This window comes from Anolis sagrei, chromosome 5, assembly GCF_037176765.1.
Source record: "Anolis sagrei isolate rAnoSag1 chromosome 5, rAnoSag1.mat, whole genome shotgun sequence".
In the NCBI taxonomy this organism is placed as follows: Eukaryota; Metazoa; Chordata; class Lepidosauria; order Squamata; family Dactyloidae; genus Anolis; species Anolis sagrei.
In genome coordinates this window covers 103,344,871-103,367,699 of record NC_090025.1, presented here as the reverse complement: position 1 = coordinate 103,367,699, position 22,829 = coordinate 103,344,871, and the positions used below count along the sequence as shown (strand labels likewise).

General features: G+C 38.8%; 1 protein-coding gene across 2 annotated transcripts in view; it reads right to left on the bottom strand.

The window, feature by feature from the left end:
• The window catches only part of VWF (von Willebrand factor), a 161,484-nt gene that overhangs the window by 63,788 nt on the left and 74,867 nt on the right, over positions 1-22,829 (bottom strand). For both annotated transcript variants that reach the window (XM_067468939.1, XM_060778086.2), the window contains 7 exons: positions 20,959-21,094; positions 15,322-16,637; positions 13,130-13,249; positions 11,245-11,388; positions 8,741-8,884; positions 6,558-6,719; positions 3,623-3,666 (listed from right to left, as the gene is read on the bottom strand). In XM_067468939.1, coding sequence (XP_067325040.1) covers positions 3,623-3,666; positions 6,558-6,719; positions 8,741-8,884; positions 11,245-11,388; positions 13,130-13,249; positions 15,322-16,637; positions 20,959-21,094 — 2,066 coding nt within the window. The remainder of the gene's footprint in view (positions 1-3,622; positions 3,667-6,557; positions 6,720-8,740; positions 8,885-11,244; positions 11,389-13,129; positions 13,250-15,321; positions 16,638-20,958; positions 21,095-22,829) is intronic.

Below are 22,829 nucleotides of genomic sequence, written 5' to 3'. Positions count from 1 at the left end.
TCAGCTAGCACCACTGACCCCAGTTGGCTAATTGGTCAACTGCCTGCTCCCTCCATCACACCTTGCCTCATCTGCCCAGCCCAACCTGGCCTAATGTTGCCCTTTGACTCAGGGCGCTTGTGGGCAGAGGACCCACGAAGGCAAGGACCGGACTGCAGCAGCTTGTGGGCCACTGGGTAAAAGGAGTAGTAGCAACTCTTCCTTCCATGCCTCTCTGGTGATGGTAATGGAAAAAAGCAATTGATAGCCTCTGCCACTTCACTCTCCTGGCTCCCAGGGCTTCCTCCTATCTCTGAATCTTGATGGAGAACACGTGAATCTGGACTCTTTGTCCAGTCTACAACTAAGCTTCCTTAGATTTGCTGAAGCAGGCATCACTAGTTCCAAAGCCTTTCTTGTGCAACCTGTCATTGTATTTTATAACCATGTTGATATCAATTGCCTGGTTAGAGCCTGGCATAGCATGTTCTCATTAGCTAAGAAAGCTTATCTTTATTTTAGCAAAATATATGGCCCTGCTATTCAGCTTCAAGGTTTTCTCATGGGAAGCCTGGTACAGGGGTGAGAAAGAACTAGTGTGGTTAATAGGTCAATGGGGAAAAAGACCACAAGAGAAGTAGCGTATGCTGAATCCTGCATGTCTTACCATGCTGATGTCAATTGCTTGAATACTGCATGTTCTCATTAATTAAGAATGCTTGTCTTTATTTTGGTAGATGTTTGGGCCTGTTATGGGAGCATAGCAACTTCAAAGTTGTTCTTGTGGGAAGAGGTGTTTGGGTTAATAGGCCAATGGGGAAAAAGACAGTGAAAGAAGTAACATATCCTGGCTCCTGACAAATTGGGTAAAAGCTAGCAATATCATTTAAATTGCGCTACCTATAGATGTATGATGCTTATAATATTCATTAATCTTTCTATCAGCCGTGATACAGTTCTCTCCCCTTGATTGCTTTAAATAAATCATTACTACTTCAAGTGAGCTTATTGATGATCAACCATGAAATAATGAGAACTGTCAACATGATTTTGCCAGATGTCTAAGGCATCTCACATTCAGAGTATAGAACCATTGCCAGTCCTATTAGGAAAATGATAATTACATATGGCAGAGAACCCCCCCTCCCCCGCCCCAGTGCCCTCTACTAAAATTGCATGTGGTGGATACCCGGACAATCCCCACTACTGATAAATTTGGCAGAGGCCAATGGCACTTCCCTAAATATAGCACATGGTGGATGCCGAAGCATTCCCCACATTGTATCAGATTTGGATGAGGTCCTATAGCATTTTCCAAAACACTGCAGATCTCCTGGCACTTTCCATATTCTATCTGGATTGGCAGAGTGCCCACAAAGGAAATATCAAAGCACTCCCCATGTTCTCTCTGGTTTGGCGGAGTCTCACAACAATTACCTTGAGGCAGAAAGTAAAGCACTCTCCAGATTATCTCTGGTTTGGCAGAGGCTCCCAGGAATACATAAAATGGTATGAACTCTGCATTCTCTCTATTTTGGCAGCCTACCACAAATGCCTGCAATAGAAAGCAAACCACTCCCAATAGTATCTCTGGGTTAGTGGAGGCCAGTCTCATTGCCTGCAGCTGAAAGCAAAGCATTCCCCAGTTTCCTTCTGGCTTGGCAGAAGCTCCCAAGGATTGTTTGAGTCAGATGGTAAGGCACTCCACCTGTTCTTTATGGTTTGGCAGAGGCTCACCAATCGCCTGATACAGGAGGCAAAGAATACTACAGTTTTCTTTGGTTTGGCAGAGGCCCCAAGGATTGCCTGAGTCAGATGGCAAAGGACTATCCACTTTCCCTATGGCTTGGCAGAGCCCTACAAAAAACATCCTAGGTAGATAGCCCAGCAATATCTGCCTGTTATCTGGGTTAACAGAGGTCATGCCTGATGGCAAAGCACTCTGCACCTTCATCTGACTTGGTGGAGGCCCATGATTGCTCATGGTAAGCGGCAACACTACCATTATGATTCTGCAACCTGTGGGCTGACGAGAAACAAAAACATACAGACAGTAGATATGCAATTACATCATCAAGCATTGTGTGAACCAAAACTGCTAAGTAAATAAAATTGTGTAGCGGGTTAATTGTTGCACTCCAGGGCAGGAAAAGCCCTCTGACTTTAAACACCACACGTTGCATAGGAAAACAATCCTTTTATTGAAGATAATTAAAAAAAACAATCCTTTTATTGAAGATAATTTAAAAAGCAGCAAGTAAAAAGCACTTTAAAGAACTAGGTAAATCCAATTAGGTAAGAAGATAAGCAGGAACAAAACAGTCCAGGGTAAAGTTCAGTAAAGTCCATGAAAACAAAGTCTACACTTCTCTAATATAATCCAGAAAACCAGAAAACATTGATCCAAGGCATGAGTATGTAGTCATACTCATCTTCCAAGCTAGGCTGAATCTTCCAAGCTAGGCTTCCATGAACAAGGACGAGAACTTAACTTGATCCTAAACAATGTTTCATCTGACGATATTTCTCATACTTGGAACTTTTATCCCCTTATTAAGCTATCTCAAGCACTCAGAAATTGGTTTCGCTTTAAGACTCCCTTATCTTTTTCTGTGGGATTCTGGCAGACTGGCGAAGGTACTGTTCAGCTTGCCTGTTTTGACTAATCTCCTGCAGTCTAACTCATTAACTTCTGCAGGTGCAGAGTTGTTTTCAAGCCCCAAATCCTGGGAACTCTCTGGTAACAATTCAGGGAGTACACCATCATCCCCACACCCCTCAAGGACATTCTCATGGGAAACTACACTTTGAACAGGGATCTCCTGGTCATTCTCTGCATTAATATCCTTGACCCAACCATTGCCATCTTGAAACTCATTGCCATCACTCCCCACATCTAAAGCACCCTGATCCTGAAACACAATCACAGACTGAGCTCCAACATTGATGACTTAAGAGTAGCCCCACAAATTCAAAGTTATTTTCTACTATGCTGTCTTACTACAGTAGTTTTTAAAAAGTAATATTATCATTATGTGTGTAGAGAGCTGTTGTGGTGCAATGAGTTAAACCTTTGTGCCAGCGAATTCACAAGATGGAGTGAGCTCCCATCTGTCAGCTCCAGCTTCCCATGTAGGGACATGAGAGAAGCCTCCCATGGGATGGTAACACATCTGGGCATCCCCTGGACAATAAAGACAGCTATTCTCTCACACCAGAAGTGAATTGCGATTTCTCAAGTCGCTTCTGACATGATAAAAAATCATTATGTGTATTTAGACCTTGCTTTTTCTCTCCACAAGGAGACTCAAAGTACTCCTTGTGTAAGTAAAAAGGTACTCATTTGGAAACCAGTCTTCATAATGCTCTATATTCGACTAAGTATCCAGGGATTTTTGCCCTTAACTTGACTTTCCAAAGCACTAAGCAAAGTCCGGGGATACTCCGCACATTGCAGAAGACGTTGCAATATATTCAGGTTTGCAGTCATCTGGACAGCTGAATTAGGTCCGTTTTGACCTGATCAACTGTCCACACTGCCACCATCAGCTTTACTGCACTGACCATGAACCACTAGTTGGCCATGCAGCTCTTTTACTCTATTAACCAAAAGCAAGACAACATTTGAGCAATATGTACTTACTGCCTTTATATTGCCATCTTCATCTACGCACTCTTGGAGAGTTTCTAAAAACATAAGCACAAGCATTAGTCTTCTAGAACATGAACAGCCAATAGTTTACTATATAAAATCAAAGGCCAATATAGTCCAGCATTTTGTCCACATAGTCGTTGATTGGATGCTTATGGAAAGTTCATAAATGGGTCTTGAGAACAACAGACCCCTTTCACTCATAGCCCCTAAAAAAGTGGACTAGGTGTTAAGAGGCAGACTATCCCAGATAGTAGAGGTAATATTCACCCATCAAAGCCTGTCTGGCATGGGACACTCTACCAGAAGCAATACTACCAGCACCATGGCCTCTTTCCTCACAAGAGTATGTAATCTGTTGGGAATTACATATCCCCTTTTTAGGGTATATGAGTGAAAGGAGGCTATTGCACTCATAACCATTTGTGGACTTTCCATAGGCACATCTAGTATCTGAGATAATCTGCCATAGATAGATAGTGCTAAGGTGGGAACAGGTAGCAATGCAACTGATACAATAATCCAGAGAGTTCACAAGAAGAATCTTATTTGTTTATGCCATAGGAATTGTGGACACTTAACTTAGCAGACATGAGCTGCCTTCAAGCTGAGAAAGGTGGTATAAAATTATGGTAAATAAATAAATCAATAATCTAACATGCTTAGGTCACTACCATCTCAATATGGCATTAGTATAAAATGATGAAAATAATGAAAAAGCATACATAGTCCCACATAGGATTATGTTCACATTTTTTTCCCCTTTAGACTTTACTTATGCTTCATTTCCCTTATGTGGATGAAAGGTTATGTGACCCTTTGGGGTATCTAGAAATATCAACTTTACCTACAGGAGTAGAATTATGAACCATCTAGAAATTTAAGATCTTCTGGGGAAGCCCTGCTCTCGGTCCCACCTTCTTCACAGGTTTGGTTGGCAGGGACGAGAGATAGGGCCTTCTCAGTGGTGGCCCCTCGGCTGTGGAACACCCTCCCTAGGGACATTAGATCAGCCCCCACCCTCTTAATATTTTGTAAAAAAGTCAAAACCTGGCTTTGTGAGCAGGCTTTCTCAAATGCAGTGTAGCAGATAACTTATTGAACTCGGAACGACTGGGCAATTGTGATCGGATAACGATATTGATATTGAGATGCAGAGGATTTATGCTTTTATTAATTTTACTGTTTATGGATTTTTTTTGTATGTTATATGCTTTTAGCTGTTTTTATATTATCGTGGCATCGAATTGTGCCGTTTTGTAAACTGCCCTGAGTTGCCCTCGGGCTGAGAAGGGTGGTATAGAAACATAGTAAATAATAAATAAATAAATAATCTAAAGTAGCAGGAAACCTTTGTAAGGCTAAAATAATTTTAGAAGGTTGATGCTGTGCAAGGAATTCTTGGACTTATTTCATTTGTTTTTCATTTTAATCATAATGCTACGAAGTATGCAAAGTCAACAAACCAATCAATTTGTTTCATTTACACACCTGGGCTATTGTTCTTGGTATTGATTGTGCCCTATATTCAACAAAGCTTCCTCTATAATTGGAGCTGATCCAGATTTTTTAAAAAACTTACACAACTCCCGGAAAGTCACTATGCTGCTTGGAAGCTTGGTTTTGTTAAGACACTATTAATTTGCAAATGTAACTTCTGGATAACCAGACTCCCCTGGGTGTAGGAACATTGCCCTACTTTTGGGTAGACTTTTGTTTCCAAACTGAGGGATGGTGGTAATGGTACTGATAACTATTTTGAATGTTCTTAAATGTTGCAATTTTATATTGTTGATGTATTATTTATAATGTCCTGTTTTGTATGTTTATTTTATTTTATTTTATTGCTGTGTTCTGTTGAATATTGATGCATTGTATTGTGGGCTTGGCCTTGTGTAACCCGCCCCGAGTCTCCTTGGGGAGATAGTGGTAAGGTATAAATAAAGTTGTTGTTGTTGTTGTTGTTATTCAGAGATACCATAATTAGCCATATCCAGCAGATCACAAGGATGGTAGTGCATGTGCTGGTAATCTCAAGGTTAGGCTTCTGAAATGAACTTTACATTGAGCTACCTCTATACCAAGTTCAGAAACTCCAATTAGTTCAAAACATGGCAGCCAGATTAGTTACAGGAACATCTAGGATTGAACATATCACTTTTATACTGAAGTTACTCCACTGATTTCCAATTAGTTTCTGACCAAAGTACAAAGTGCTAGTTTTGACCTTTAAAGTCCTCCATGTTTTGGGTCCAGGCTACCCCATAGGATTACTTTCTCTTGTACAATCTGTCCCATGCATTGAGATTATCTGCAGGGCAGCTACTCCTATCAGCCAGAACCCGATTGGCGACCATCACCCAAAGAACCTTTTCATTGGCTGCCCCAAGACTGTGGAATTGCCTGCCAGAAGTGCTCTGACAGCTATATGAGCTGTCAGAATTTAAGACCCAACTGAAAACTCATTTCTTCCAGCAAGCTTATCTAATCAGTTTTAAGTTGTGAATTTTGGTCTGCTTTTTGTCAGTGATTATTAACCTGTTTATCTCTTTATATGTATTTTAATAGTGTTTGATTTCTTTAACGATGTTGCACTCCTCCTCGAGCCACAAAGAGAGGTGTGTAATAAATTGTTGTTAGGTTTGAGATATTTTTAATCTTCCTTCTTGAGCAATTATTTTCCTGAGGTGCAAAACATGCAAGTTCCTCTTTATGGACCTGTTACTTCTTAACGGACCTGCTCTTACTAAAACATTTTTATTTATGAAGTATTTCTCAAGTACATAATGTAACTGTTCTCTAGGAGAAGAAAATGGAACTATAGTTTCTGAAGTTAACTTGAGCAATGGGAAAATGTAAAGATGGAGAGGGGGTGCCTTTATTATTTTGATGAGTTTTTCATTTTCTAGATACATATGAAGCTTACCTGTGCAAAGTTTCTTCACAAATTCACCCAAGATAACTGTGGTAAGAAGGTCATCATACTGTTGCAGCTGAATTATCCTGTCAGATGCAGATGGCCCAGCTAAAGTACGTAGTTGTTCCACATCGTATCTGTCTCCGATTCCAATGGGAAGCAAGGATATCCCTAAGAAAATGGGAAGCAATGGGAAGCAATGATATCCCTATGTTCAAATACTCCTTACTTTCAATTTGCATTGAAACATGTTGTACCAAAATGATCTAATTAAAAGCAAGTTTCACCAGCTAATTACTTCCTTGCCTAATTCCAATAGATTTCTTTCTGCAAATATGTTGCACAGCTAGCAAACAATACTTTAGATCAGATATTTTACTGTAAGAACGTTAGAAAAATACAGGGCAGAACCAACAGACTTTGTTGGGAGATACTTCAGTGAGGGAAGTTTCCCCTCTCCATTTAGTCTTTTGTGCATCTCACAAATGTGTTCCAGATGATAGACAAATCATTCTGACCTAATTCTGGGGTGCTGCAAAAAGCTGCAGGATGAAGTGCTAGCAATAACTTGCCATTTGATTTAGGGCATAAGTCATACTTAATAGTTGAAATGCTCACAAAATTTCAAAATTATAAAAAATCTAAACAATGTTAATAAATGTAGTCTAGACACAAGATCGTCATTTAGTCAATCAGGAGCAGGACATGGTAAGACAAACTCCCTCTGCTTCATCTACTCTAGTGGAAGGTATAAGAGCCACAACTATAGGTCTAACAAGAAACCACATCTAACCCAAGATCTGACACCACTTTCTGAAGCTCGTTTCAAGTCATGATAAAGGTAATAAGTCCTAATGATTGCTAATGTTGCTGCCAGTAAAACAGTCATATTTATGCTCAACAAGAGCAAACTGGGTCATTTAACATAGAGGTCTTCTAGCCAATTCCCAATTGTTGTGCCATGATTAAGCAACTGGCAGGTTGACATCTATACCACCACCCAAACTCAGTACCTTCACCTTTTAATCACACATAATCTTTTCAACAAATAATAAATATGCAAATACTGTACGGTCCTGATTCATTAGTACAAAAGTAAAATATGAAGGAATCTCAATAGCATAACAGACCTTCACTCATTTTAATTGTAATAACCTTCCTCTGAGGATGGCTTGATAAGAATTAAAGAGTCGATAAATTGCTAGGCATAGCTAGCAAACTATCTATATAAATAAAAATGTAATGTTTGTTTGTGGGATTAACATAACTCAAAAACCACTGGACAAATTGACACCAAATTTGGACACAATACACCTAACAGGCCAACAAGTGACCATCACTCATAAAAACACTGGAAAACACAGAGAAAGAGACTTAAAAAACCAAAAATTAAAAAATACATTACAACACATGCGCAAAACCACATGTACACAAATATATACACACACGTATATACATATATACACAAACAAAACACATATACACAGACTGTGCCACAACAAAGCATGGCAGGGGATGGCTAGTAAAAAAATAAAATATAATGTTTGTTTGTAGGATTAACATAACTCAAAATCCACTGGACCAAATGACACCACATTTGGACACAATACATCTATCAGGCCAACAAGTGACCATCACTCATAAAAACAATGAAAAACACAGCAGAAGAGACTTAAAAAGCCAAAAAAAAATTAAAAATACATTACAACACATGTGCAAAACCACATATACACAAATATATTCACACATATATACACTAACAAAACACATATACACAGACTGGGGCACAGCGTGGCAGGGGATGGCTAGTGCTTTATATAACTCAATAATAAACTACACAAACAGGATTTAGCATGAAGAATCCATATGCAATGCAAGAATTAGAAAATTCCTAGAATACCTCATAAGATATTGAGATGAAATTAAGGGAGACTTCATTACATCTCAAGATCTTATGGGGTATCCTGGGAACTAGCAACAAATCATTGCTGTATGCGTCAAAGTTGTAAGAAGACATTTCCCACTACATGTGGAGGAATTTTATTTCTAAAGGCCGGTCAAAAACTGTGGGAATTGTAGCCCAATGCACCAGGGAGGCAACGATTTCCTCATCCCTTCTCTATCTCAAACATTAGAGTTACTCCCAAAATACAATCAGAAAATATAAATAAAAATAAATTAACAGGATTTACTATTCACTCTTGCAGAGTATGCAGCAGTGTTGATAGAGTCTTGAGATGTATCTGATATGAAAATCACTATGGCTTTGGAAGCATTGGGCCGTCCTCCATTGATTTCAGAAATGGCATGCTGCACTGTGAAGTCTATCACTTTCCCTGAAAATGAAAGAAAAAAATACTTTAAATCATAGAGTTGGACCACCGAGAAGAAGAAGAAGAAGAAGAAGAAGAAGAAGAAGAAGAAGAAGAAGAGGAAGAAGAAGAACAACAACAACAACAACAACAACAACAACTTCTTTATTTTTCTACCCCACCTCCATCTCCCCAAGGGGACTCGGGGAGGCTTACAAGGGGCCAAGTCCAGGCAGCATACAGTTAAAAGCAAAAAAAAAAGCAAAACAACAGCAAATTACAAAATTAAAATAGCACAGTCCAAACAGCTGCTCAGAGTAGTATCTCCACAAGTGAACGAACACCAGAAGCCGATTAATAACAGTGTATAGGAAATTAGCTTAAAACTGGGGAGAAGAACTTTCTACACATAGATTATTTAAAGAACATAAAATAGAGCCAACTACCTTAATGCAACTATAGTGACATCCAGTGGGAAGAAACAATCAAAAACATTACCACCAAACAGACATTATTAGGACAATGTGCTACACTTAGCAAACTATTCTTTATTTAATCCCCATTCAGGGAGATTAAAAAACTTGACATCATCTGTCTAAATCTGTCTGACTCAGAGAGAATTCAAAGAAATTCAAGGGATAAAAATGCCTCTTGAGTTTTAGTGTATATTTCATAAAACCCAAACAAATTATGCCAGAACATATGTTTATCTAAAGAGGAAAGTTTGTTTGGAGTAGCTGTCAAACCTTCTTGTTTGCAAAAATTATAGTGAACACAATTTAAATGTCTTAAAAATGCTGTTTTTGAATACTTTGGCTATTTTTTAAAATCCTCTCTGCCTGGTATGACTCTGCAGGGGGTACTGAATTTTTCCCCCTTCTGAACTGGTCTTTTATAACAGTGTAGTCCATGGATTACAATTGTGGATAGAGGGATTTTTAGTAGTGATTTTCAATGCTTTATTTGTTTTAATGTGCATTTAATTTTAATTTTTAAACCTTTGATTTAATGCATTTTAATTGTTTGTTGTTCAAAGGTACTGAATAGTTGCCCTATGTAAAGCCGCCTTGAACCCCTTTTGGGGAAGAGAAAGGCGGGATATGAATAAAGTAAATAAATACATAAATAAATAGTCAAAATGTCTAGTGAATTCAAGGCTTGGGCTGGATGGGAGGCAAAAGCTTAGGATGAAAGTTGCTCTTTTTCAGTGATGATGATGATGATGATGATAATGATAATAATAACTTTATTTTTATACCCCGCCAACCATCTCCCCAAGGGAACTCGGAGCAGCTTACAAGTGACAAGCCCAACAATTACAGGTAAAACACAATCAAATTAAAAACATCAGATAAAGTATAAAAACAATCACAATTGTAAACAACAACAAAATAATATGGCTGAGAAAGAACATAGCTGCGGTTCAGGCTCCATGAATGGAGTACAACCTGAAGGGAGCGCAGGAAAGTGCAGCAATCAAGTACACAGGGCGGGGAATAGTGTCATCAAAAGTGAGCTCAGGTAGCCACCCTATACCTTGATCAGTCCCGTGACAACTGTAAGTCATTCTTTGGGTCTTTAGGTTCACTTTCTCATGCTATTTAGAATATACACTGTTTGCTCCATAGAGGCGCACACTGTCCATTCTAGACAGGTGCACAACTACCAGAGGAGGATCTGCTTTTGGGCAAACCAATTCCACAGAGCCCTCACAAGCTTAAGGGAGGTAGATGGGTGAGTCACTCCTTGTGGGTTGATATAACAGATTACCATAATATTGTGAGATGCCACTTGAATGTGAAAACTCCATGGCATAATCCAAATGCACAATGATAATGAATCTGGCATGATGTTATGTCAAGTGTTGTAATAGCAGTAAAGCCTGAGTGACCAGAATGGAATCAGGTCACACAGACGGAAAATTGACTGAAGTGTTGCCAATACCAAGAAGTGAAAAACATGATTTGGTGGTCAGGAGCAACTTGAAAAATTGCAAGTTACTTTTGGTGTGAGAGAATTGGTGGTCTGCAGGGACATTACCCAGGGGACGCCCGGATGTTTTGATGTTTTACCATCCTTGTGCGAGGCTTCTCCCATGTCCCCACATGGGGAACCAGAGCTGACAGAGGGAGCTCATCAACGTTGTCCCCGGATCCGAACTGTCGGTCTTCAGTCCTTCCGGCACAAAGGTTTAAACCATTGCATTGATGGTGATGATGGAATGTTGGAAAAATGGCAAACCAAATTCCCTATATATAAAGATCCTTCATACCTAGGCTATAAAAATGGGGGGGGGGAGTGTTTATTTTAAAGTCAGTCCAATAAATCTTTTTAGGAGTGAATGGAAATATAGTCCCTTAAGACCAAACTCAGTAATCACTTACCTAGTCTGCCAGGGCCTTGCTCTCTTCGGTGAATTGCACTCACTATAGACAACAGATTCACCTTCTCTTGGGGTACTTTCCATGACATTTCCAAAGTATTGACATTTCCATACTGAAGAACAGCCACCTGAATTGCTGTAGGGCCTGGAGAATTAGAAAGGATGAACGCAATGGAACTCAAGAGTGATTAAATTTTACAAGTAATACTGCCAAAACTGTTTGATAAGTCAAATCCAGCCTACAACAACTATCATTACCAAGATGCTTTCTCAGATTCCACAAACAGTTCTATATCCATCTATTGCTGTAAATGGAATGTGATAACATACAATCAGAGATATACTATTTTCTTCAACTTACTTTGAGATGTTCTAATGGAACCCAATGAATATTTGCCCAACCATGGAGCTAGGAAAATTCCCATCTAACTGATGATACAGTTATTCTTTCGCATTCTATACCCGGGCTAAACTATCTACTACATTACTAGAGGTTGAATATTCCTTATCCAAAATGCTTAGGGGCATTTGTATTATTTTGGAATGTTTGTATACACATATAAAATGACATGACTTAAATATAGGACCCAAGTACACACATGATGTACACATTATGTTTCATATATACCTTACACATGTAGCCTAAAAGTAAATTTATACAATATTTTTAATAATTTTGTTCATGTGTGTACATTGAAACATTGCAAAGCAAAGGCATCAATATCTCTACCACCAATGGAGACAATTCTTAATTTGGGACTATTTGAAATTTCAGAATTCCAGATAAGGGATTTTTTTTGTTGTGGTAATTGGGGTGTCGGATGCAGGAAGGTATTGCACCCCTCAAGGCTGTCTGAATTTGAGGAGTGCAGGATGGCCAGGGGACAAGATCTTGGGCCATGTATGGCGATCAAGGTAGTATTCCCCAGCACCGAAGCACCGGGAAAGGTCCAGATCTTCCAAGATTACTTTGACCTTTCCTGGGTTGTTTAAACCTGGGGATCAATCTGGATTATTTGGTTTCACCTGGTTAAATCCTAATAGTCTGTGTGCATTTCCAACACTGCATTAAATGGCAGTGTAGATATGGTCTTAAAACTGATGGCATCTTACACTCAATTAAACAGAGTGGTTCAGTCAGAGGCTGTAGTGAAGATGATGGTGGTGGTGCACAAATGTCCTTCGTTAAAATGTGGTGCAAAAAGTGTATCTGAACATTACTCAGCTCTAAAGTGAGTGGGTGCTTTGCTTTATGGTGTTTTTCCACTGTTATAACAGAAAAAGCTAAATGTTAAACTGCAACATAGATTGCATCCACATTGTAGAATTTGACATCATTTTAACTGTAATAGAATTGAAGTTTTATGAAGTCTTTAGCCTCCTCTGCCAAAGAGTTCTGGTGCCTCACCAAATTCCGAATTCCATGTCATTGGGCCGTGGCAATTAAAGTGATGGCAAATTCATTAATTCTTCAGTGTTGATGTACCCATCAGAATGGCATGAAATGCTTGGAGTACAACATTTGAGGGCCTCCTACAGTGTTACAACCTTGTGAAACAAAATAACTACATGAATTGGATTAACTCAGAATTTCACATCTGAATTTGTAATGTTTTCCCCTCCCCAATTTTCTCCATGCCTAGGAGAAGCAAAACATGTTATACAAAACAATTAAAGTAAATTTACTCAGATTGAATAGTAGTGGTAAATTCCAGCTTTTCCTTATACACAATTTGGATTTTCCAATTCTTGGTATATAATTTTGATTATTAGCTTTCAGAGTACCACATATGAACACCCTACACACCCTCCCCTGAAGAAACTTAACATCGGCTTTAAATCTATAAAACAATGCAGTGAATATGCAGTGAATATGCAAGGCTCACCAATATCAGTGCGTTCAATAAATGCTTTCACAAAACGTTTCATTTTCTCAAACTGTGATTCATCAACATTGGGGCTTCCATCCAGAAGAAATATCACATCAATTGGTTTGTTGCAGGTTCCTAAGATAACAAATACGTATATATTTTGTTTACTGATCAACTACTAGACAAAGATGAATCTTCATAAAGAAACACAATTTGTTTAAATAACCCCCCCCCCCCCAAGAAAGAGCAGAATAACACTTTTGTTGATTTCTTTTTCAAATATAAGAAATTGTTTCTATGTAACCCTGACTGATAAAGACTCTGTGCCCATTTTCCACAGTAGTGCGGAGCAATGTATTACTCCCAGATTACAACTGATCACACGTCTACAATCTTTTCAGCACAAAGGGGGCTAGCCTAACCTTTTGCGAAAGAGTTCTAAGCACTGAAGCAGCCTCCTATAAGGTCCTTTGACAGTAGTAGGATCAGGAGAAAGCCCTTTTCAAGAATATTAAACTTTGACTTGTCATATTTATCTGAGAAATCTCACAGTTACTAAGATTTTAACAAAGATTGTTCTTGTTCTCATCTATACGAATGAAGTTTCAAATTATACTATATGGTCAGTGTGAACTCATTGCCTCTGTGTGCTTCCTGTATACATAAGTTGTCACACGAAATGTTCTCAGACATTTTGGCCAGTAGTTCTTCTTTAGCAAGTGACAAACCTTCTATATTAATAGACACAATAGTTAGAAAAAGTCTTGATAAAGACCTTTGGCGTTCACCCATATGTGGAGGGGAAAAAAGACACACCTCTAATTCAAAACGTTTCAAAAACTTTTCAAATGTTTAAAAGCATTGCTTTTGGGTTTGGAAAGATTAACCATTTACAATAAACGTTGCCCGGGGTACGCCCAACTATATTTACTCAGTCTTCCAGGAGGCTCTTTCCGTGTCCCTCTTGCCCCCCCCCCCCCCCCAGCAACAGCAGGGGTATCCCTCTGGGCAGCTAAACCAGGAAATCCAAACTAGATGGCCCCCCACGAGGGTCTTCCTCCAGGGACAAACAAAGAATGAGCAACTTGGAAGTTCCTGAACAGACTCAGAAGTGGAGTGGGCAGATCAAAAGGCAACCTGGCAAAATGGCACTACCTAAAAGAATCCCACACCTTGTGTGGCTGTGGAGCAGAACAGACAACTCCATATCTGTATGCTTGTCGACTATGCCCTGCCTCATGTTCAGAGGAAGAATTGTGGGAGGTTATAGACAATGCCATTGCTGTTGCCCATTTAGCTATCTGCGCTCCTTCTATTTTTATCAGTTTTATACTAATTTATGCAATGCTCTTGATACGAAATAAAATGTGAACTACATTACATGAGTCTACAGTGCACTATATGGTAGTACAGATGGGAACTCAGGGCCCTTCTACACTGACCTAAATTTGTGTGAACTTTGTATTTTAAAAAGCCACTGTCCCCCTACCCTTCCTCATTGCCCTTTAAGGCTTTAAAATAGGAAACATATGCTCTTTGCCAAGCCTAGAGACTTCTCCTTGCTCTGACGCACCTCCAAATGATGCAGCAGAGCTTTGAGGGAGCATTCTCCCCTCCCCTCTTGAAACCTCCATTTAGAGGGACAATTGATCAAGGGGAAGCCACCAGGCTCAGTAAAGAGCCAAATTTTACTATTTTAAAGCCTAAAAAGAGGAGCAGGGAGGATGACACCATCATCCCTTCTCCATGCACTGCTTGAGCCCACAGAGGCAGAATGACAGTCTAGGCTTTAAAATAGTAAAAATAAGCAATCCCGAAAGCTGTCTCCACACCTGGGTTAATGTGCATTTGGATGCCTCATGATAATGTGCCCCCCTACACCACATTATAGTTCAGTGTAGATGTGGTTTCAGAGATACAATCTTGAGAATGTCCCATATCCTGATTTGACCTTGAGTCAAAATAGTTTTTGAGTTTGAAAGCATTACAAAATTCAGCAAAATATACCTGTTTGACTAGCCAGAATATCAGACAAAATAATATTATGACAACACAAATATTAACATGTCACCAGTTAATCCACAGCTCTAGCTATGACACTTAAAATTTTAAAAGTAACATTTCTCAAGATAATTACCATGTAATTCTTCAAGATATTCACAAAAATAATTCATATTCTTATCACTAGATGAAAAGAAAGCTATTACCTTCTCCTGAGCAGCAAGTTCTTAATACCAAGTCAGGCCCTTCTTGCACGAGTTTATTATATCCGTCAAGGATTATTGGTTTCTGTGGCTGACTTAACTGTTGCAGTTCGTGGACATTCACATTAGGAGCTATACCAATTGGAATGAGGTTGATATCACGAGGTAGGCGAGAGACGGTATCTGTGGCAGGGTTTGAAGTCACCATGTAAACAAACTCTGGTGCTTGCCGTTTTCCTCTACGGCTTGTAGTCATGGTTTGTTCGGTGATAAAATTTAAAGCCTTTCCAGTGTTGGTGGCATTCCCTCCACGATATCTGATTTCCCTCACTTTTTTAATCAGGTCTTCCTTTGACTGCAATTCATTGAAGGAATACTCGACCGTGATTGTGAATGAGTACTGTAGTATCATGATGTAAATGGTTTCCTGTTGCATATTCATTTCTTTGATTGTGCGAATAATAAATTCTTTAACCAAATTGAAATTCTCCCTACCAACTTTGTCAGAACCTTCAATTAAAAAAACAATGTTGATTGTTTTGTGAATATAACTAAATGCTGTTGGGATTGCTTCTGGTACTCCAGGTACTGTTACTGTAGGGCGAGTTGTAGCAGGGTTGGGTGTAGTAAATACAGAACTTATTTCGGGCACAAGACCACAAAAGTAGTCAATTATTTCATCCCTGTGTTCCCTTAACTCATCTACGCTGTTCATTATAAAGGCCTTGTTCTCAGATGACTGACTTTCAATGTGTCGAATTTGCTCAATGCTTATGTGTGGTCCAAGTCCAACTGGTATTACAATGATCTTTTTCTTTTTCAGAAGTGGGAAGATAGTCTGAATTCTCTTTGGATCTTTGCTAGCTGTAAATAACACAGCCATTCTAGCAGCATTTGTCCTGGGAGCCTTCCCAAACACATGGAATACTACATATTTAAGTACTTCCGTTGCAGAGGCAACATCTCCACCAGTATATTTTATATTTTGGACAATTCTCCTCATTTGAGATGGTTTTTTGACATCTTTTAGCCCAAGGTAAATATGTGAACCAGTACGATATTCCAAAATTGACAGGCGAATTCTTTTTTGAGAGATGTGGAGTTTTTCCATGGTGCTAATGATGAAAGCTTTGAGCTGTTCAAAATCACTCTCAGAAAGCTTACTGGAACCATCAATTAAGAAGGCAAGGTCCATCATTTTGCTGCACGAGTATTCATATATCATCTCATCTTCTGGGGCAATTGTGGTGGTGAGAAGGATTTCGGTACTTTCTTTTGGCTCACATGCCTGACACGTCAAGTTACGTCCCACACAATGACTAGAAAAAAAATATCAAAAGCTACAGTTAAAAACAACCAACTTTAATATCAGTATATCACTTGGAAATTACTACAGTTCATACTATCTGTTTGCTACATAGGCTGTTCTTTCATACACAGTAATCTTCACGAAAAATCAACTTCAGCTTATGTGTCGATTGTAATTTACCGGTAGTCAGGCAGGGCTCAGAGGGGAATATCATGCTGCAATTCTCTTTGAGGCATGTGAGGAGCACCACATAGCCCAAAAAGCAGGCGACTAAATAGTATCTGTTCACACTTTCTTTCGTTTTGAGGTTATTTTCGTACCAGAAAGTGGGGGGGGGGGGGCGTTTTGTGTCTCCAAATGAAACAAATGGAATGAAACAACAAATGAAACAGGACAAATGGGTACCATGCAGAGATCTAATTCCATAACATTGTGACCTGGCAAAAAGGTTTGATCTTGGTTTAAAGATGCCCTTTCTAGGCAAAAGAACCAAATGTGATTATTTGTAACATTTGGAATCTAGCAAATATCCAGTGAAAATAAATTCTGCTTCTTTATTCAGTAACTAACAGAAATTACTTCTTTCAATTCATCATACTTTTTTGCATTTTTTCTCTCCCCTCCCCTCCTCTATTTTATTCATTACACAGCCCAACAAAAATAAATGGTGTATTGGTTTTTAGGCTTGTTCTTGGGGTTATTCGCATTGGATAGACTTCATTACTTCTAGTTTTGGCACAGTTGGCTGGGAGTCAGCTGGATTAAGATCACTACTGACTGAAAGGTCATGAGTCCAAAGCCAGCCCTGGTTGGAGTGAGCTCCTGACCAAAATTGTGTTGCTTGTTGTCGACCTTTGCAGCCTGAAAGACAGTTGCAAATGTCAAGTAGGAAAATTAGGTACCACTTATGTGGGGAGGCTAATTTAACTGATTTATGAGGCCATAAAAATCTCCAGGAAGTATGCAAAGAATGAGGAAGTAGTTCATCAGTGTCACAAACGGACGGTGAAGTGACAGCTCCCCTGGTGGCCAGAAGCTGGAATGTTAAATAGCCTCTAAGTGTCTGTCTATATATGTTGTGTGTCTATGGCGTTGAATGTTTGCCATGTATATGTACATTGTAATCCGCCCTGAGTCCCTTGCGAGGTGAGAAAGGCGGAATATAAATATTGTAAATAAATAAATAAATATTTTTTGAGATACAAAACATATGCCATATATCAATCACCATCTGCTTGCCCACAGAAAACCATGACAAACATATATAAGAAACTACAGCTGATGCCGCCTATCCATATAAGAAACTAGAGCCGAATGGGGGAAACTGGTGATATTATTGGCATCGGCAGGTCAAATATACTCAGAAATGCGACTTACATTTGAGGCACCAAAATGTGTATTGGACAATATTATGGACACTTCATTTAGCTCATTACTTTGTTTTTATGAGAACAAAGCTAGATTAAATCATAGTGAACATATCAAGAATGGAAAGAAGAGAAGGCAAAATTGCCCTTTGTTTAAGTCTCTTTTCTCTCATGCTTAATGACCACAACTGTCTCGGGTATTGGTCAAAAGAGAAAAGTTTTGTTATTGAAAACATTTCTTCTACAGGTACAAAAAATTGAAAGCGCATTTTAAAATGCATTTAGCATTGATAACAGATGCAAGGAATGGTTGTAAGAACAAAAATATTCTTCTAGAACCCAATTTTCAAACTCAAGCAGGCACTGGGTCCTAAACTTTCTAAAATATATCATTATTATAACCCAAACCAATAATATGAAGAATCACCTTGTATATCATCTGCTGGATCAGCTATACCAGAAAGAAATCTATTTAACTACAATAAGCCACAACTAGTAAGAAATATCCCAGACCACCATAAAGATTTCTGAATGAGGCTAGTCTCAGCATGCACGAGGCCCTCTTAGGACTAGCTGAGATCTTTGTTTTGTTCTCTCTATGTTTTAACCTCAGCAAAACAGCAGCTGGGGCTGACAATGACTGGGCTTAGGTTAAGAAAATTCTGAAAAAACCACAGCACGCAATCATAGAACAGAACATGACATAATGTTACTATGGATAAGAATTTTGGGAATTAATGTTGAGTTCTAAGGCTATTATAATTCATTATTTTAATCTTGATGTAATGTTTGGTGGATGATATCCTTTTAGCTTCCAATTTCTTTGGATATTAGCAATACACATACTTTTTTCTGTTGTTTGTACAGATGGTGCAGCCATGTAAATTAGGTGACAACTACATGCAATAATGTATCCCTGGTGAGGCAGAGATTCATAAATGTTTGCAACATTCCAGAGTTTCATGGGAACAGAAGTGGCCTATTGGCACATACAATAAATTATTAGCAGGCATTTCAAAAACTTTGCTATTGGTTGAACATTTCTCTCTTCAACCTCATACAGTAGACTCTCGGTTAACACAGGCCCAAGTGACCAGAGCTCTCAAGCAACTTGCTAAAAAAACAAAGAAATAATATGTTAAACAAAAAGCTGTTATTAATACAGCAAAACAGTAAAACAGGCCTTGTATACACTACCATATAATGCAGTCTGAAACTCCTTTATATGGTCAGTGTAGAATCATATAAGTCCCATCTACATTATCATTGATGAGTCAGTGTAGGCTCATATAAAGCAGATAAATGATAAATAATAATAATAATACTAATAATAATTCCTAATAAATAAATAAATAAATAAGAAGATCGCGCAGACAGACTACAAGCAGAGGCATAACACCATTGCTCAGATGATTCATTAGAACTTGTGCCACAAATACCAACTAACTGGTGGGATCACAAGCCGGAAAAAGTTACTGAAAATAAACACACCAAACTCCTCTGGGACTTCTGGATTCAGACAGACAGAGTTTTGGAGCATAATACTCCTGACCTCACAATTGTGTTAAAAAACAAAGTATGGATCGTCGATAATACAATCCCAGGTGACAGCAGGATTGAAGAGAAACGACTGGAAAAGCTGACAGGATATGAGCATTTTAAGATTGAACTGCAAAGACTCTGGCACAAAGCCAGTCAAGGTGGTCCCAGTGGTGACTGGCACACTCGATGCAGTGCCTAAAGACCTTGGCCTGCACTTAAACACAATTGGCACTGACAAGATTACCAGCTGCCAGCTGCAAAAGGCCACCTTACTGGGATCTGCACGCATTATTCGCCGATACATCACACAGTCCTAGACACTTGGGAAGTGTCCGACGTGTGATGCAATACAACAGCCAGTAGAGTGTCTGCTGTGGACTCATCTTGTTGTGTTTCAAATTATTATTATTATTATTATTATTATTATTATTATTATTATTTGTACCCCACCACCATCTCCCCGAAGGGGACTCGGGGCGGCTAACATGAGGTCAAGCCCAAAGATACAATACAGCAAAATAAAATACAAAATGCAAGCAACAAAATTTCATCAGAATAAAATACATAAAATACATACAGTAGCAAAATAAAATAAACAAAGGTGATTGGCATATATAAAATCAAATACAATGGGCAGGCCAAATGGACAAGGTAAAATGATAAAACTCTGGTTGAGGTAGGAATAGAAAAAGTGTAAATGAGAGGAGCCCAAAAGGATGAAAAGAGCTCTACATTGATCATATAATACAGTTTCAAACTGCATTATAAGGCAGTGTAGATGGGGTCTAGATTGAGTTATCAATCCTCATGAGTTCTGGTTAACTGGGGCCCCAACTACACTGCCATATGATACCATTTGAAAGTTAAAATGCATTATGTGGAGCCCCTTCTACACTGCCACATAAACCAGATTATCAAATCAGATAATCCACATTATCTGCTTTGAAGTGGATTGTATTTATTTATTTTATTTATTTAAAACATTTATATTCCGCCCTTCTCACCCCAAAGGGGACTCGGGGCGGAGCACAGCATATACACGGCAAACACTCAATACCGGGACACAGATTCACATACAATACATAAACATTAAAAAACATTTATCAAAATATTAAAATACACAATTTAAAACCGTCCTAGTCATCCGCATCAAATCTAATTGGCCTGGTCATCTTTCCTATTGCCGCTTTATTGCCCTGTCCCAAAAGCTTGTATGAGTCTAGACTGCCATATAATCCAGTTCAAAGTAGATTATCTGGATGTTATATGGCAGTGTAGATAGGGCCTGAGAGTCCACTCTACTACTTTAAAGAGTCAAATTCTATAATACAAGTTAGAAGCATTTTGGAGAGCAATATCCACTACATTGGTCATTCCCTCACCTAGCCCACCCACCTATGATTAAAAAGTTCTCTCTTTTACCAGGATTTGCAGAGATGTGTATCTTCAGAGTTCAAAATGATCCTCTTTCCATGGGGAACCCTATGGCCTTCCATTTCACACACAGGACATTCTTCAAGGGGAACACAGGTGTTGGAAAGTTCATCAAGTATTTTTCCTGTTTCACAATTGCAAAAATACGGCTTTTCAAAACAGAAGCAACATTAACAGCAAATTTCAAACATATGAGCCTTTTTAAAATAACCTGAAGGAGCTACTCCGTCCTACACTGCCAGTGGTATCACCAATCTCTCGACCCCTTTCCCAAACAAGCAAGGAAGCAGCAGGGGCATATACTGTATATACTTGACTATAAGCCTAGTTTTTCAGCCCTTTTTTAAGGCTGAAAAAGCCCCCTTTTGGCTTATATTCAAGTCAAGGTAATTTATTCTATTACTCTGTTGTTGTTTTTGTTGTTGTTGTTACATTTATTATTTTACTCTATTTATTATTACATTTAATATATTACTATTATTATTACATTTCCATTATTTTACTCTGTTATTATTATTATTTTATTACATTTATTAGTTTATTGTTATTATTATTGGGAGGATACTACATTGAAGAAGGTTAGAATAATGATTTAATCAGAGTTGGACAGACTGATCTTAAATTACAGTTTTATGTAAATATTCAAAAACATTTAATCTACTGATTCCTCAAATGATGTAATTTTATTGGTATCTATTTTTAATTTGAAATTTACCAGTAGCTGCTGCATTTCCTACCCTTAGCTTATACTTGAGTCAATACGTTTTCCCATTTTTTTTTGTGGTAAGATTAGGTGCCTCAATTTATATTCCGGTCGGATTATGCTCGAGTATATACTGTATGTAATAAATAATACACTACACCTTATTCAATGCAATACTACACTAATTCAAAGACATTCAAAGGGCACCATTTTTTTTCTGATGGTGCCAGGGAACCGAACGTGCTTTCAAGTTGCTTTCCAATTATTTGGGGGGTTCTATGTGCATGTCTGTGTGCTATGTGTGAAGGAAACGGCTTTTGGGAACATAACTGCATCACACATACATGGAAGTTATTTTTTTATTTTAAAAATATACAAATGTTGTTAGTCAAAATTTATTTAGGGGAGATCTGAGGAGGTCACATGATGCAGTTCCCAAGGGATAATGTGACCTATGAGTTGTTACAGCCCTCAAGCTGTAGGGATCTTGGCCTCTTCCAAGATCCCTACTGGAAAAACATAAGGCAAGGAAGTGCAAAAGTTAAGTTACTATTAAATGAGTTATCACAGAGCTGTCATTTTGGGAGCTTATGTGTGGGTGGCTTACAAAGGGACAAGCCCAGAGAGCACAAAGTTAAAAACATAACACAATAAGATAGCATCAGAACAAAACCAAATAAAAACATATTGCAATAAAACTTAACATCATAAAAACAGTACCATACCGAAGGATAAAAGTGCTGAGTTCAGAGGGCTCTGGGTTTGTGCAAATTCCTAGATAGAGCTAAGGGAAAATGCAAAATTCAGAAAGGTGGGGCTGGGAGGATAATGTTCATGGGCATTAAAATGTCAGGATTGTAGAGGGGAGGGCCATGCTAAAGTGATGGAACTTGGGTAACATTGGGCTAATTCTTTGGAACTGCCTAGTCAAAGGCACAGCAGAACATCCATGTTTTTAGGTTTTTGCAGAAGGACGGCAGGGTGGGTGCCAGTCCGATCTCCCTAGGAAGAGAGTTCCAGAGCTGAGGGGCCACCACTGAGAAGGCCCTCTCCCTCGTCCCCATCAACCACACTTGAGACAGAGGTGGAAGCGAAGGAAGGGCTTCCCCGGATGATTTTAGGGCTCATGTTGATTTGTAGGGGAAGATGCGATCGC